Raw genomic sequence first — 18,423 nt, 5'->3', positions numbered from 1 at the left:
CACACACACACACACACACACACACACACACACACACACGCACGCACGCACACGCAGTCGCATCCCTGACTAGGTGTTAAATACGATCATGCAAACTATAGTAAAGGAAAACATTATGACACTCGTCCCTTTAAAAAAAAAAAATGCACATCCCTAACCCTGAAAAAGTTACACACACACACACACACACACACACACACACACACACACACACACACACATACACTCGCATCCCTAACTAAGAGTTAAATACGACCATGCATATTGCTGTAAAGAAAAACATTGTCTTGACACTCCCTCTCAAAAAAAAAAAAAAAAAAAAAAAGGTATACCCTTACCCCGAAAAAGTTACACACACACACACACACACACACACACACACATCTCGTAACTACAATTACTGCACATTGTCACTACACTTCCTTGGTTTAAACGGGCGAAGACTTTCACCCCTTTTGCAGCTTACGTCTCAGAGCTCAGCGGCGGAAAAAGACGATACTACGGCTCAGTATCGTCTCCATAGCAGTTCTTCGTGACTAGCACAATATTCTAATGTTAACCTATTGCTATAGCTGGACGGAAAAAATGAAGAGATGAGAATTTTACGCCAAGTTAAGTGAACAAAGGAAAATCAAGTAATTTCTGTGATGATTCGATTCTTCTCTCACGTATGCACTGAATCTCGGGAACCAATACTCTTTTTACTCTAACTTGGCCTAAAATTGCCGTCCAGCCATCTTGAATGCTGTGTTGAAGAGGTAGATTAACACTAGCAGGATAGATTTAGTCACGAAGAAGTGCTATGGCAAGGATAGAGCTATAATACTGTCTGGCTAGCACTGAATTAGGAAAGCTACACAAGGACGAAAATCTGGGCTAAATTAAGGTAAAAGGACTTTAGTTTGATTAATATACTTTTTTTTTTCCCCTACAAATACAGTACAGTTTTAAAGTCTCTCTCTCTCTCTCTCTCTCTCTCTCTCTCTCTCTCTCTCTCTCTCTCTCCACCGCGCATCAACACACGCACACAACTCATGATCAATTTCCCCTCCGTTTGATGATTTATGTCTGATCGCTTGCTTGTAAAATCAGTAAAAATATAACTAGAAGGCTGAAATTGGAACACAACACTTTATAAGACCATTTTATTATTATTATTATTATTATTATTATTATTATGTGTATATTAACCCCTTCAGTACGAGGATGTTATTTGGTATCAGGAAACAGCCCGGAATCATAGGTGCGTAACGTGTCCAATCTCTCTCTCTCTCTCTCTCTCTCTTGACTTTTTTTTCTTTTAATGCCACTGGATGACAATGTTCATGACAGTTTTAAAAAATAATAGAAGTTATGATTGGCCGAACGGGATAATAATAATAATAATAATAATATAATAATAATAATAATAATAATATTATTATTATTATTATTATTATTGTTAAATGTAATATGCAAAATACAGGCTGGTCCATATATTACACATTCCATGTCTTGCGTGTTGCTGGGACGGATTGTTTAATATTACTTTGCATTTATGTGTAATGGAACTCGGCCTAAAATTACCATCTCTATTTTGAATGCTGAGGTTAGGCAATAGATTAACACTAGAATATGATACTAGTCACGAAGAAGAGCCACGGAAACGAATGGACAGCCGTAGGATTGTCTCATTCTGCCACTGAGCTACGTGAAATAAGCTGTAAAAGGATGAAAATCTGGATCAAGTTAAGGTGAAATGAGTATAGTTTTCCTACAACAATTTTCTATATCATAACCCGTCTAGAAATTCCACGAACCTGCCAAAATATCCTCTCTTCCCACACCAGCAGACTGAGCCGTCCGTGTCTTCCCTACATCATCTTTCTTACTTCCTATAACCCGTCTAGAAATTCCAGGAAGCTGCCAAAATATCCGCGCACCCCACACCAGCAGCCTGAGCCGTCCCCGCAACACTCAAGAACTAGAATGCGAAATTTATAGGATGCGCCCCGGGATAAATGGCTAAGTTGCTGGTGTTACGGCCCTAGGTTCAACTCAAATGTGAACCCGGTGGATTGCAGGCTTAATGTGCTCTTCTGTACTTATAAATCACTAAGACCGCGTCATAAGGCGAAAGTCTGCCCTAAATACACAGGAGCGAGTCACAGTTCCTCATGCTCGACCTAACCTGAGTCATAGCTAAATTAGACACCTCCCGAGTTGGTACAGCGCTTCGGACGCGGTTAATGACTATCACAAAGGTAAACATGGCAGCCGCACCACAACAACAAATTCGCAAGTCAACCAAGACGTTTTCGTGACAGGAAAGATGTGCTTAATGAGCTAAGTGATGCAGAACTGGTAAAGAGATACCACTTGGACCGTGCAGGCTTAATTCTTGTGACAGATTTGGTGCGGGAGACCCTGACAAGACCAACGGCGAGAAACAAGGCTCTCACGCCAGAAACGAAAGTTATTTTCGTGTTGCGTTACCTAGCTTACCTTGCAACTGGAAAAATGCAACTTTGTAATGGTGACGGCCACTTGTGAGTTTCTCTATCGTTCTGTTGGAGTTCTCCATGCTGCTGGTGGCGGTGGTGGTGTTTGTTTACAGTATGGTGTGGTGAGGCAACATGTCCTCGTCCACAGTAAAACAAAGTGGTAAATAAATAATTCCTAAAACTTGACATTGTTCAGTGAATTTTTCGCTGAAAGCTTTTAAGAAAAATATTATAGTAATTTTTACATTTTTTGTTACGTGTTTTCTCTGCTTTATTGTTTTTGTGTATTTTTCTTTAATTTGCAACTCCCAAGTGCTACATATAGCAAACCGCTATCTCAGCAGCTTGTGATTTTTTGACCTAACAAGTCTCGACTTTGTTATGATGAGCTGCTCCTTAAGTCTCACATTTCTGACCTTCACCTAACTATGATGTAGGTTTTTATAAGTACGGCCCATGATCCCGTATTCTCGCTGGTTGAAGCAACTTCCTAAACACCACTTCCTTGGCGATTTATTCTTGGATATGGATGGTTAATAACCTCTTGTACATTACCTATGCAAAAATGGCGACATCAGGAGGATTTCTGTAACACAGTAGAGGACAGAAAAGTGGATTTTTTTGCAATAACAGAACAGAAGAAGGAAACACATATGAATGATAAAACAAATTCATACACCACATTACAGCCGTCCACCATTCATAAAAAATCTGTAACAGTTGGACTTGAAAAAGCAAAATAAATTGCTTAGGAAAAGATGTTAGGGAGCTTCCTCAACGTGCCCTGCAGACCATACTCTTTTGGAGAATGAGGAGGGAGATGAGGGAGGGAAATGAGGGAGGGAATGAAGGAGGGAAATGAGGGAGGAAAATGAAGGAGGGAAATGAAGGAGGGAGATAGGGAGAGAGTTGAAGGAGGGAAATGAGGGAGGGAGTTGAGGGAGGGCGATGAAGGAGGGAAATAAAGGAGGGAGATGAGGGAGGGAAATTAGGGCACTTGAGCCGCCTGGAAATATCAGTTCCACCACGTGAAGGCGTCCCCCTCCAACACCGAACCTTGAAGTTGTAACAAGAAAAATAAATCGCTATGTAGGAGGTGCTGAGAGCCTTCTAAACACATGAGAATGTGATCTTAGAATTGCACAGGTCATCAAATTGTTTTAGCAAGTGGGGTAAAACGATTTCTCTTTTCACCTTCTCAAAACTAAGAATCCAAGCATCGCTGCACTTACACGTAGCCAGGCTGAACGTGTGTGTGTGTGTGTGTGTGTGTGTGTGTGTGTGTGTGTGTGTGTGTGTGTGAGAGAGAGGGGGGGGAGCAAGGAGGTGGGAGAGGATGTGGATAAGGATGAGGGTGAAGAGATGGAGGAGGAGGAGGAAAAAAGAAAAGTAGAGGAAAGAGATGGAGGAAGAAAAAGAGAAGGAATGCTGTACTGCTACCTATCGACCACATGAGGGTCACTAAGGCATATGTCTGGCAACCATCGATGTTCTGTCCAGGTCCCCAATACTACAGGTGATGGAACGGGGACAGGGGGGAAGCAAACTTTATAACAGAGTCTTATCTGGGTTCTTTCAAATGAGGATTGGGTGCGCTAACCAATACCCCCCCCCTCTCCCTCTCTTTCTCTCTCTCTCTCACACACACACACACCAGCAGAGGGCTCCCTAACAGTCTTCACACGTCACTACTTGGGCACTAATCCTCACAGCCCATTTTTGCAGGAAGCTAGAGATATCTCACTTATAATTTGTTTGGTGGTACGGTACTGTAGGCAGGTCTGGGGTGTAACTATCCTGAGATGAGGAAGTTCAGCTATTTTGTTCTTCTTGTTGTTATGCAATTTTATTCAGATTGGGAGTGGTTGTTCATCATCTTGTGGTCAATAACTTGCTGGCAGTCTATCTATCTATCTATCTGTTTATCTATCTATGTATCTACTTATCTATAGCCAGACGCATTAATCCCTTAAGGGGTGACCACAAACATATCACCTCCATGTCACCTTGTCTTCTGCCATTTGGTTGCCCACTAACTTACACACCCCTGTCTCATATACCTTTCCACTCCATCCCTCAATCTCATCCACCGTCTCTCCCTCCCCCTCTCCCCTTCCACCTCATTCACATACACTCTTCTAGTCAGTCTCTCTCCATCCTCCTCACATGGCCAAACTTTCTCTTATTACGTTAACGCTTTCAGTAATACGCTAGTAATGCCTTTCATTCAATTTTCAAAGATAGTTTCACTCACACCACTTCCATATAGGTTAAAATCACAACAGCTACATTTCCTCACATAATCCCACAACCCTAGACAACATGGATTCCCACATACTACTCTTTGATGATATTTCCTTCTATAGTGCATTCGTTTGACAAAGATCCCTAACCATTTTTAGCTCAGTTGATGGCCAGGTGTAGTCAGGTAAGATGATTTATGTGACTCTTGTGCGCTTATTTTAACTTGACAAAGATCTGTAACTGTATTAAGTACTGTTGATGAAAAGCCTGTAGTCAGAGTGGAAGTTGGACCTGACTAAAAGGCGTTTGTTTTTACGAGACGAAGACTCCTCATCCCATTCAGATCACTGGATGGCCAGGCATAGGCAGACTGGAAGCTTGATTAGACTGTAACGTGTTTGTTGTGACCTGGCGAAGATCCCTAACCCCTCTCAGATCAGTTGATGATTGTAGTAATATTGGAGGGTTGATCTGACTACAGCGTGTTTGTTCTACCGCGGCAAAGATCCCTAAATCATTTTAGCGAAGGAAGTTGAGGAAGACTGAGACTCAGGAAAGTTGATCTACCTTGAAAATCCATGTGTAGTCAAGAGGCGTGAATCTAAGCCTCTCTCTTTCCGTATAGTTTGACATGATCTCACTATAGTACATTTGCACTAACCTGACAAAGATCCCTAACCCCTTCCAGTTCAGTTGATGGCCAAATGTAGTCAGACTGGAGGGCTAATTTGACGTGTATCCAAGGAGACTCATTTCTACCGCTAACTAAAATCCTATTTATTTTTTTGCAACCACGACTTAGTATTTAGGCTATCCTTAGAAACTTCTCCTCCTTTAGTCACAAAATATCTGAGAAAAAAATGACTTTTTTGTTTCTAAGGACAAAGACAACAGCCATATGCAAAACATTTTATTCCAACCACTGTACTCGTGCTAACATGGTGCGTAACGTTATAGTGTTGCTGTTGAGGTCTCAGGCTTATATGGGTGCGAACCCAGTGGACTGCAGGCCTAGAGCTGCCCTTCTCATACAGTCCACCATCCTTTCGGGGGACAGCGAGCTGAGGAACGTCTGTATAACCCAGCAGTGGAGCCGCCTGGTCATATCGGAGCCACCACATGAAGACGTCCCTCTCCAACAAGAAAACTAAAGAAACCAATACACCTCACTCTAGTCCTGGGTTTCAAGAACGACCCTCAAAATTTCAAAGCTTGTCTACACCTTCGTACACCCAGTTTTTGAGCCTTTCACTACGATGACGCCTGTTTTGTATCATTTGGCTACCGTCAGACTATGCTACTCAGTTTAAGAGAGAGATTTTGAGCTGGGGGAGGTACATTGAAACTTCAGTAATCCTTTCAATACACAAGAATCACCCATATGCTCAATAAATCACCCATGCTCAATAACTGAATCCATAAAATCACGCAATCACTCAATCAAACCACTCACTCAGTCAAATCACTCAATCACTCAGTCAAATCACTCAATCACCCAATAAAAATCATCTGGAACCAACAGGCATAGAGTCGTATTCTAGGCATAAAAGCTTTCATTGCACCTCCTCCTTAGCGATTTATTTTGCATATTACTCCCCGTCATTCTCTGGTGTGTTATTGAAATCGTCTTAATACTGACATAGATAAATAGATAGATAGATAGATAGATAGATGGATAGACATGATGTTTAGTAGCCATAGTCGTATCCATAGCCAGGCTTAGCTCCATAGCCGTAGTCAGGTTTAGGGCAGACTGTTTTATAACTCTGCTGAGTGTGAGTGACCGTATAGTACTTGGGCACGTACTCCGTCTCGTACTGGGTGTGGTACTGGGGCACGGTCTTGGTGATGTACTGGGGCTCGTACTGGGTCTTGTACACCGTTTCATAAGCCACCTGGGTCTTGTACACGGTCTGGTAGTGGGTCTGAGTCACGTACTTGGGCACGTACTCTGTTTTGGTCACGTACTCCGGCACGTACTGGGTCTTGTACTGGGTCTGGTACTGGGTTTGGTATTGGACTTGGGTCTTGTACTGGGTCTGGGTGATGTACTTGGGCACATATTCGGTCTGGTACTGGGTGTGATATACGGTTTTGTACACGGGTTGGTAGATGGTGGTGGGGATGTAACGCTCCTTGTACACCGTATTGTACACCGGTACCTGTGTGGAGAGAGAGAACAGATTACAGGTGAGGATTTTAGAAAGGTACAGATTACAGGTGAAAGGTACAGATTACAGGTGAAAGGTACAGATTGCAGGCGAAAGGTACAGATTACAGGTGAAAGGTGAACGGTACAGATTACAGGTGAAAGGTACAGGGTGCAGATTACAGGTGAAAGGTACAGATTACAGGTGAAAGGTACAGGGTGCAGATTACAGGTGAAAGGTACAGGGTGCAGATTACAGGTGAACGGTACAGATTACAGGCGATAGGTACAGATTGCAGGTGAAAGGTACAGATTACAGGTGATGATTTTAGAAAGGTAAAATTAATATAGTGTTATTTTCTAGGTTAATTCTCATATTTTTTTCTGGACTACAGTGCGTTTACTCTAACTTGGTAAAGATCCCTAAGCCCTTTCAGCTGGTGGCCAAGTGTAGTCAGACTGGAGGGTTGATTTGACTCATAACCAAGGAGACTCTTACCTCCTAACTTAGACTCGTTAAATTTCATGCACCCACGACTTCGTATTAGTTGTGAGAGTTGCCCAGTTTCGCCAAGTGAAAACAAACGGACTATAGAAATATTTAATGCGACTCACCTCCTGGTACTTGGTTCTGTACATAGTGACGTAGTGTGTCCGTGGGTAGCATGGTGCGGGTCGGTAGCCGTAGGTTGGGTCTGCCACCACCACCGCTGCCAACACTGTCACCACGCCTACCACCACACACCACGCTGACATCATCTGCCGCGGGAGGGATTTTTCTCACCTTGAAATCGTCTGGAGTTCGGCAATATAAAAAAGCTGTGCATCCGTAGTAGCAAAATGGCTGGGATGTCTTCTCTCATGCATTAAATCGTCTGATATTAAAGATAGATGTATTGAAACAGCTGGGAATACCTTCATCTGTATAAATTATTGCCTTGCGCTATGCTGAGTAAAATACATAAGCCCCTGTGTTCTGGGAAAGAGGTAGGATTCTGCTCTGCTGAATAAAATCGTCTGGTGTGAGAGAGATTATAAAGCAGGGCATCCATACCAGCGACCTTCCTGCTTCCATTAACCCCACACACTTAGTGACTTTGTACAGTATCCTTATTTGTGTGTGTGTGTGTGTGTGTGTGTGTGTGTGTGTGTGTGTGTGAGGGGGGGGGTCAACACATACACCTCTTAACAATGTGGAATAATTTGCTTTGCGCCTTAATTTCCCTCCCCTCACTCTTCCTTCAGTATCTCTTCGCTGTCATCTTAATCATCCTGTACTGTCCTTACTTCATTCGTCACCGCTCTCCTCTCGTTCTCTCCCATTACGGCGGACACACAGCACCCGTCTAACAACACACCCTCGCTTTTTTTTTTTTTCCTGTCTGTATCTCTAATTCAAAACATTATCATTATTGTCAGTTAGTCACGTATAAAACTAGTCTTTATCTTCTGTCTGTCTTTCCCTTTGCCTATGACCTCCAGGTTTTGAAATGCAGTTGTTCAGCCAGTTAGAAATGGACGGATCTTTATTTCGCCCTCCTTTTTCTTTCAAATTTCTTCAGGGGCAGATTTTCGTAGACTTCCATAATATTTCTGGCAAGCGAAAAAAAAAAAAAAATGAAAGAAAAAAGGAAAAGGGGTGAGTTTAGATATTTTGTAAAGCCTTCCACACCTTCAGTTCCTCTTATATGAACAAATTCAGAAGGTGCAAAGCTGAAAAATTAATATCTATGGGTCTATTGCGGGGAAAATTATAGTTTCTCTCAGGTATTTAAGTCGTCCAGTGTTAGGCGGAGTAGGAGTAGTAGTAGTAGTAGTAGTAGTAGTAGCAGTAGTAGTAGGAATTGTTGTTGTTGTTGCTGTTATTGTTATTGTTGTTGTTATTGTTGTTGTTGTAGCCCCAGGTTCATCTGAAATGTGAACCCAGTGGAATGCAGGCTGAAACTATCCTCCTGCAGTCCACCATCCCTCTTTTGGGGGATACGGAGAGAATCGAAGGACATTTGTACAACCGGGAAGTGGAGCCACCCAGTTTTATCGGTGCCACCACTTGAGGGCGTCCCTCTCCAATTAAAAAATACAAGTACAGCAAAAGGGACTTTTTTTTTCATTTTTTTTTTTATGCAAGGAAGAAAGAACCAAAGGCCACAAGGACCCATAAAAGAAGCACTACATGAAGAAACAATCGAAGAAGAAGGAGTCAATGAAGAAACCACAGAAGTAAGAACCAAGAAAGAAGAAACGAAGAAAGAAGGAGCCAAAGGCTGAACAAAGTCGTCTAGTGTTACTTCAAGTATGATACCAAACTGCACACCAAGGGAAGGGATTACTTGACAGAAATATTAACCCACTTAACTACTGCGATTACTCTCATCTTGGTGAAATCGTCTTGCACGCACACTCACACACACACACACACACACACACACACACACACACACACACACACACACACACACACACACACACAATCACACACTGGATCACACACGCACAATCTCAAACTCGGTCACACACACACACAATCTCACACTCGATCACACTCACACACTCAAGACCATCTGAAGAAAGTGAATGGAGGTGATGGAGGTCAACTTTCGCCACCTTCCCGAGTCATATATCTGAAGTGGGTAATGGCGAGATTGTACAAAGAAAATAAATGGGAGAAAAAGTGTAGAGCAGGATTTTTTTTTTTTTTGCTGCAGTGCTTTAAAAATTGCAGGATGATTGACACGTGCGAGTATTTTGTGTGTGTGTGTGTGTGTGTGTGTGTGTGTGTGTGTGTGTGTGTGTGTGTGTGTGTGTGTGTGTGTGTGTGTGTGTGACCTCCCGAAGAAGCTTAACACTTTCAACTCATATGACTGTCAGGTGTAGTTAGAGTGGAGAGTTGATTTGACTAGTAACCAAGGAGATTCATTCCCACCTCACAGGTAAGACCCATCGTCCTTATGCAACAAAAATTTAGCATTGGAGTACCCCAGTTCCGTCAGATGGAAAAAAAATGACTAGAATAGCACACGGATCTGCTCTTCCGTATCCGTTCGTGTTAGGCCCATCTCTTCGACGGGAGAGTGACGGCCAAAATTAACGCTTCCCGATGCTAACAAAGTACGAATAAGAACGGGGTCTCTTTTCATCTACCCCTCTTTCTTTTCTGCTTCTTTATTTATTTATTTACGTATTTATGTATATATTTATTTATTGGTTAGAGGAGGCTGTGTCAGATAACCAGCGTCCGGATTCACGAGCATATTATTCCTTGTCGAAACTCATTTTCATTTTTTTTTTTTTTTTTTTGCAAGAACCACAAGATGCATTGAAAAAAAAAAATCTCCTTCCCTCGCCCCTCCTGTAATTTCCCCCTTGTTACTAATATTTTTTTCTTTTCTTTTTGGAGGAAGGACAAGACTTAGGAAGATTCTGCTCCCCCCCTTTGTCCTTCCTGGGAAAGAAATCACACTTACGACAAAGATCTGATCGTAAGTGTGTGGATGCCGTGACTTCGTGTTCTAGGGGAAGGTTGGGACTTAGAAAAAAACTGATTATGTACCGTAATGACCCCCGTGTTGTCGATAGGTGTAAGTATTGGTCAGTCTTCTTCTCCGTACCGCTTCACCCCGAGGACGTCATCTTTATATATCACTTCTTCCAGACGATTTTATTCAGCTTAAGGGAGTACACTATTTCCCTCTTTGTTTTCTTCTTCTACTCTCTCTCTCTCTCTCTCTCTCTCTCTCTCTCTCTCTCTCTCTCTCTCTCTCGTAGTGAAGGAGTTAAATGGGCTACTTCCGACGCCTCTGGTCCTTACATTCCCCCAGGCTAAGTAAAATCAAGAAAATGTTAAGCTAAAATGTACAAAATAAATCACTAAGGAACAGGTGCGACGAATCCTCCCTTTACGGGGAATTTAATAAGTAAATCACGTCCTGGGGCTCAAAGGGTTAAGTCCCACAGGTGCTCAGATCCAGATGGGATGAACACAAAAATACGAGAGACGAAAAGTGTTGGAGAAAGTGACGATTTGAGAGATTAGTCGCCATACTTACGGTAACAACAATAACAGTGATAACGAGGGAGTGGTGAACGAAAATTAGTAGTAGTAGTAGTAGTAGTAGAATTAGTAATGGTAATAGGAGTAGTAGTTGTTGGTGGTGATGGTGGTGGGAGTGGTGGTGTTATTGTTGTTATTGTGCTGTTGCTGCTGCTGTTGTTATTGTGTTATAATTGTTGTTGTTGTGGTCCCAGGTTCATCCGAACGTGAATCCAATGGTCTGCCGGCTGAAAATACACTTCAGCTTTCCACCATCTTCCTTTCTGCGGATAGGAAGGGAGTTAAGGGATGTTTGTACAATCGGCAGTGGAACCTCCCTTTATGTCGGTGCCACCCCGTGAAGGTGTCCCTCTCCAGCACCCAGTTTATTCTTGCTGCCTCCTAACGATTATATTATGGCCTTTTTCTTCTTCATTTGGTCCAGATTTTTTGTCCATTTGCAGCTTATTTCACGTAGCTCAGCGGCAGAATAAGACAATACTGTGGCTCTGCATGCTACCCATAGCACCTCTTCGTGACTTGCATCATCTTCCAGCCTCCCTACTTCCTTTCCATGCCACTTCTTCGTGACAAGCATCATTTTCTAGTGTTAATCAGTCGTTACAGTTCTGGATTCAGGATGGAAATATGGCAAGTTTAGGCCAAGTTGCAGTAAAAAGAGTACAGGGAGAAACATTTTTCCTAATCGGTCTCTGAATCGAACCTGTGTCTTTTAACTGTAAGCTGGACTTGCACTACTGATTCCTCTCGATCCAGAAGAAGTAGAATTATATAAATACCTATCGACTACATGAAGGATGGCAAGATAACCAGTTCTAGCCATGTTCCAGTCGTCGCTTAGAGAAAGACCCATAGTAATCGTAGTCCATTAAAATCACCAATTATACAACCAATCGGCCTACATTTCTCAGTCAGCATTGTGTTCTGCCTTTGTAACACTCATTCCTCCTCAAACCACGGAGAGTATCATTCTTTGTCATACCCTTTTGTTGTGTTCTTCATACTCCTGTCACAAAATCAATTCATACAGCACCTTCCAGTGTCACAGTTTGCGGGGAAGTATCAGCAAACTTGTCCACCTGTATGACCGGCCCCAGAATCGAACCCAGGTTTTTTCCGTTCTTAGTCTTTTTTCTTCAGGCCTATCTTTCTTTTTTTCTCCTATGGCGCCAGGTGGTTAAGTGATTAGAATGACCCAAATGGAGTCAAATCCTCGCTTTACGAAATGGGTCTTACTCGCCAATAGACGGCTGGAGAGTTTTCTATTATGTCATCAAGAGCATAGTCTGTCATCACCTACTTCTAAAATTTCAGAACTACGTGAGCCTAGCCCCGGACACCTACGATATACCATGAAAGAGTAATACGGAACTGCCTGTTACTGTTGCTTACATGTACGTCTCTGTCTCCTTGTGTGTGTGTGTGTGTGTGTGTGTGTGTGTGTGTGTGTGTGTGTGAAATCCTACCTGCCTCATGCATAACACTTGGATAAAGAATTTCGTGTTATTAGTGTGCAAATAAAAGTGACTCATCTCTTACGCATTCTCGTGCTTTTTTTTCTTCAAGTGTGTTTTTTTTTTTTCCTGTTTCTGAATCCTAGTCAACTCATCTATTAGTGGGATTTAAGATTGAGATGATTATGATGGTGATAATGACAGTGATGATGGTGGTGATAGTGATAGTGATGATCATGATGCTGGTAATGAGTGATAATGGTGGTGATGATAAGGATGTTTGATAGTGATGGCAACGATGATGAAGGTGATGGTGATGGTGATGATGGTGACGATAATGTTGGCAGTGATGGCGATAATGATGGTGGTGATAATGTTGATAATGATGGTGATAATGATGGCGATGATAATAATGGTGATGATGATGAAAATATTGATGGTGATGGTGATAATGATGGTAAGGATAATGACAGCGATAATGATGTGATGATAAAGACGCTGATGGTCATGGAAGATGATGATGATAATGGAAATCGAGTGTTGCTATTACTGTGGCTGTTGGCTTGTGTGGATGCAAACTCAGTGGACTACAGGCTACAGATACCCTACCCCTGCCCCTACCCTACCCTACCCCTGCCCTACCCCTACCCCTGCCCTCCACCATCCTTCTTCCGGGGGATAGGGAAGGGATGAGGGGACGTCCGCATCACCGTCCCTCTCCACCAGCATCTATTTCCATTATCTTTATACTTCCTTAATACCACACACGCACCTCCCTCATCCCACACAATTCTCTAATCCCACACACACCTCCTTAATCCCAAACACTCTTCCCTAATCCCACACACACTTCCCTAAACCCACACACACTTCCCTAATGCAGCACGCACTTCCCTAATCCCACACACCCTTCCCTTATCCCACACACACACACACACACACACACACACACACACACACACACACACACACACACACACACACACACACACACACACACACACCTCCCTCATCCCACACACTTCCCTAATCCCACATACTTCCCTAATTCCACACACCCTTCCCTAATCCCACACACACTTCCCTAATCCCACAAACACTTCCCTAATTCCACACACCCTTCCCTAATCCCACACACACTTCCCTAATCCCACACACACTTCCTTAATCCGGCACACTGCCGTGGCTGTTGGCTTATCAGGACGCAAACCCTGTGGACTACAGGCTAAAGACGCCCTATCCCTGCCCCTACCCTACCCTACCCCTGTCCTATCCCTATCCCTGCCCTCTACCATCCTCCTTCCGGGAGATACTTCCCTAATCCCACACTTTCTCCCTCCCCTCGCTTTTACCTTCAATGGTGTTATTTCAGAGCAAAAAGCAACGAAAATGAGAACTTTCTTGTTCCATAATTATATACCCAGCACGCCGCTCACTTCCTCTCTCTCTCTCTCTCTCTCTCTCTCTCTCTCTCTCTCTCTCTCCTTATCGTTCGAAAGAGAAGCAATGGCTGGATGATTTTGATAATGAAAAATAGATGACACGATACAAATAATGATGATGATGGTAAAAAGATGATGCTTTAAATAAGCTTTCTTAATGCTATGTGATGAATTATGCTCCCAAGTATCTAACAAACGCCTCACACTAACACTTTTCCTTCCCTAACATCTCTCTCTCTCTCTCTCTCTCTTTCGTGTTACCTCTAGTAGTGTTGTCTCAAAGGAAGGCGAAGTGAGACTGGGGACTTTCAGGTTACTCTCAAACTATATACCCAGTCCACACCTCCCCTTCCCTCCCTCCCTTCCCTCCGCTCCTCTCTCTCGTTCACCTCTTGCCTCACCAGCTTGTTACGCTCTAAAAGCTCATTACCACCAGCTCCCTTCGTCATGGTGAGACGTGCAGGCTGACGAAGGAAGGCTAGGGTGTAATTCGAAAATTGAGTGTGATTGAGGTGCCTGGGGGACGGGAGGGGTGTGTAAGGGTGTGTGTGATGGGTGTGTCTGTGTGTGAACTTGAGGAGTGAGAGTGTCTATGTGTGTGTGTGTGTGTGTGTGTGTGTGTGTGTGTGTGTGAGAGAGAGAGAGAGAGAGAGAGTGTTCTTGTATGTGTGTGTGTGTATGTGTGTGTGTGTGTGTGTGTGTGTGTGTGTGTGTGTGTGTGTGTGTGTGTGTGTGTGTGTGTGTGTGTGTGTGTGTGTGTGTGTGTGTGTGTGTGTGTGTGTGTGTGTGTGTGTGTGAGAGAGAGAGAGAGAGAGAGAGAGAGAGAGAGAGAGAGTGTTCTTGTATGTGTGTGTGTGTGTGTGTGTGTGTGTGTGTGTGTGTGTGTGTGTGTGTGTGTGTGTGTGTGTGTGTGTGTGTGTGTGTGTGTGTGTGTGTGTGTGTGTGTGTGTGTGTGTGTGTGTGTGTGTGTGTGTGTGTGTGTGTGTGTGTGTGTGTGTGTGTGAGAGAGAGAGAGAGAGAGAGAGAGAGAGAGAGAGAGGGTGTGTTCGTGTATATATGTATGTGTGTGTGTGTGTGTGTGTGTGAGAGAGAGAGAGAGAGAGAGAGAGGGTGTGTTCGTGTATGTATATATGTAGGTGTGTGTGTGTGTGTGTGTGTGTGTGTGTGTGTGTGTGTGTGTGTGTGTGTGTGTGTGTATTAGTATGTGCGTGACTGAGAGGTAACACAGACATTGTAATCTCAAGTAAGTTCCAAAGAAAGTGGGGTGAGCATTGCTAGAGAATGCAAGTCAAATATTTACAGCACAGTAATCCAGGGAGTGGAGATTGACAGGAGGGATTTGAGAGCAGGATTTCACGATGCTTTTGACATGTAGGAATATTGTTGGAGGGTAAGTAGACAGCGGAGGGCCAGTCCAGTCACCGTGGAGATTTTCGAAACGCCTTTTCCCGAGCGATTTCCTTCTTACCTAACGCGTTTTTGGATTCACTTATTCGCTGCAGGAGGGAACTATGACGATGCGAGAAGTGTGCACGTAATTTGGACGTGCAGTCTTCCCGTGCACTCAGAGAAACCGTGGAACTGCATACTCGGTCCAGCGAAATTCATGGTGATTTCAAAGACTTTCAAAATAATAATAATGTATAAAAAAAGACGCTGCTGTCCAGATGTAAAAGTCACATGATCGCAGTGGCGGTATATGTGAGGGGGTTGCAGTGGTAACACTAGTAGTAGCAGTAGTAATAGTAGTAGCGGCGGTGGTGGTTAGTGGATGGGAGGCCCTTTCTACAACATATACTAAGATGTCAAAGCAATGTCTGTCTTCCTTCCCATGTTTTATATATATGTTTTGCAGGGGGCAGACGTACCTAAAAATAGTGGTGGGACATTTTCTATGACTGACAACATTTCCATGGAACAAGACGAACTGACCTGAGGAGTTTACTGAAATCCATGTGCTTACTTTTCCCTATTTCTAATCGTTTTTATCTGCCTCCTCCAGAAATCAGTGGGGGGGGGGGTTCACGCTCCACAAATATCGAATGACGGATGAGAGTCCATTATACAACACTAAGTCCATTATATGCACTAAGATATCAAAGGCATATCTGTCCTTCTTTCACCATTTATGAGAGTTTTTTTTTTTTTTCCATTTGGTGAGGGGAGCTGACCACTATAAATCATGGCTGGAAAGTTGTATATGGTGGAAGGTATTCAGGACGAACCTACCTGGGATAATCAGACGAACTCACCTGGGAAATTTTATTCATATCCATCAGATAGCCTAGGAGGAGTTAAAGCACACACACACACACACACACACACACACACACACACACACACACACACACACACACACACACACAGGCTGAATCTCGCTCAACGTTATGATGCGCGTTGCCAAAAATGATACTATCCTGCGAAAAAAAAAAAAAAAAAAAAAACGAAAGTAATACGCGTAATAAATCGCTACGGAGAAGGTGCTCAGAGAAGCATGTAGATGGATATGTTTGAACGACTTGGGGAGAGTTCTCATTCTTAGATGGACGTGGGTAGCTATAAAAAGGTAATTTCAAAGATTTGCGATATTGAGATGGATTTTTCCCCGCGCTAAGAATGACTTTATTTTTTTTATACAGCAATACATACTAAAAAAGAAGAACTGAATAGGAGTAAAAAAAGAAGCACCGTGATGTGGGCAACTGGAAAAATACAGTGTAATACCAGTGCTCAGCGTGGCAAGGTTATGTGTAAGTGGAGACAGAGTGGAAGAGGTGGAAGAGTAAAACTGTGGAGGAACAGAAGTGAAAGGGAAATGTGTGAGGGTGGTTGAAGGTAGAGCTGCATGAATTAGAAAGTCGGTGGATTTTTGAAAGTCTTGATACAGAAGAGGAAAAGAAAGACTGCAAGAGGGTTACCTGAAGGTATGTTAGTGCCCAGAGTATCTCTTTTGAGTTGGATAAATTGATGTGGTTTTATTTTGAACTTTCTATAATGAGGAGAGAGGAAACGAATTTGTTGATGGATATTATGAGGGCTGTGTGGAGTGGCGGGGATGAAAAATTCCGAGGTCTATTGAACATGTGGGGTAGGAAAGTCTTTTGATTACAGATCAGAAGGGAATGTACTTGGCAACGTGGTTAAATGGGATGGCAAAAGAGAGCACTGTGAAAAAGGTATATACGAGTGAGTTTGAAGGAAGAGGTATGCATGAAAGGCCAGGAAGATGTTTGTCTGCGGTAAGTAAAGACATAATAAAACGAAATAGAAAGTAAAGGAACTAACAAAGCAGAAATGGATGGATTAACTTGTAATATATAAAGAAAAACACGATAAGGGCTGCACCATTTTTTAAGCTGACAAAGGAATGACGCTAACCATCAAGTGTTGTGAGAGGGATTCAATCAGATCTGGTGTATACGTGTGGATAATATTGCCTCTTGGATGGGGTCGAGAATTTCAAAGGCTGAAGTGACGAATGAATGACGGTCCATGTTTCCCAAGACACTTGGTGGTACTCCTGTTCTCTCTCTCTCTCTCTCTCTCTCTCTCTCTCTCGCCGGGCAAAAAGGATTAGATGATGGATGGACGGATTCTTGTTGGTTGATGTTTTTTTCTATGTAGTCCAAGAAAAGAAAAGGATAGATTGATGAAAATGATGATGATGATGATGTATGCCGGTGTGTGTGTGTGTGTGTGTGTGTGTGTGTGTGTGTGTGTGTGTGTGTGTGTGTGTGTGTGAGAGAGAGAGAGAGAGAGAGAGAGAGAGAGAGAGAGAGAGAACGTGTCTGTGTGTGTGTGTGTGTGTGTGTGTGTGTGTGCGGGTGTGAGGGTATGTGTAAATGCAGAAGCTAATGTTTACAAAGGAATTAGCATGTGTACATGTGAGTGCATGTGTGTATCTGTCTGTGTGGGAATCTGTGGAAACCAGTGTGCACAAGATAGTGAGTGTGTAGGATGTAGTGTGTAAATAAGTGATTGCATGTACAGCCAGAGACAAAAGTTCTTCTGCTCTTCTCCTGCATCTTCATCACACTTGGGGCGTGTCCGTCACTTTCCTCCCTGAAGCATCACATCAAAGAGAATTACCTATGGACAGAGGAACACACCAAACCTCTCTCAGCTTAGCAATATTAGCCAACCGAGGAGAGGGGAAGGTAGAAGAGGTGAAATATTGGGGAAGAGAACATAGTAAACCTCTCACAGATTATGAACATCATCCATGAAAGGAAAATGAAAAGAAGATGCGAAATTTAAGGGCAGTGAGACATACCAAGCCTATTTTATTTCAGCAAAGTTAGTCAGGAAAGGAAAGTGAAAGGAAGAGGAGGTGAAATATCAGGGCAGAGAAACATACCAATCCCTTCTCGGCTTAGGAATAGTAGGCAGGAAAGGAATGTGAAAAGTTGAGCTGAAATATTAGTGCAGAGAAACGTAGCAATCGTCTCTGAGCTTGGTAATAATAACCGGAAGAGGAAAGTGAAAATCAGAGGAGGTGAAACAGCTAAAATTCTGTTCCTCAATGTACACTATCTCGAAGCCTTGTCAATGTGTGTTTATTTATTTTTATATTAATATATTTTCTCTTTAGTTCGTGAAT

General features: G+C 43.0%; 1 protein-coding gene across 1 annotated transcript in view; it reads right to left on the bottom strand.

Annotated features, from left to right (window-relative positions):
• Positions 1 to 7,635, bottom strand: part of LOC145416963 (uncharacterized) — a gene marked incomplete at its 3' end in the record, with an annotated part of 33,393 nt that extends 25,758 nt beyond the window's left edge. Inside the window, exons 1-2 of the mRNA XM_080285810.1 lie at positions 7,492 to 7,635; positions 6,424 to 6,889 (exon numbers count right to left, since the gene is read on the bottom strand). Of these exons, the coding sequence (XP_080141936.1) occupies positions 6,424 to 6,889; positions 7,492 to 7,635 (610 nt within the window). The remainder of the gene's footprint in view (positions 1 to 6,423; positions 6,890 to 7,491) is intronic.
• Positions 7,636 to 18,423: the final 10,788 nt, after the last annotated feature.

Source organism: Coenobita brevimanus, chromosome 108, assembly GCF_032717465.1.
Source record: "Coenobita brevimanus isolate Jiangsu-jjx chromosome 108, ASM3271746v2, whole genome shotgun sequence".
Lineage (NCBI taxonomy): Eukaryota > Metazoa > Arthropoda > Malacostraca > Decapoda > Coenobitidae > Coenobita > Coenobita brevimanus.
This window is presented reverse-complemented; position numbering and strand designations above follow the sequence as displayed.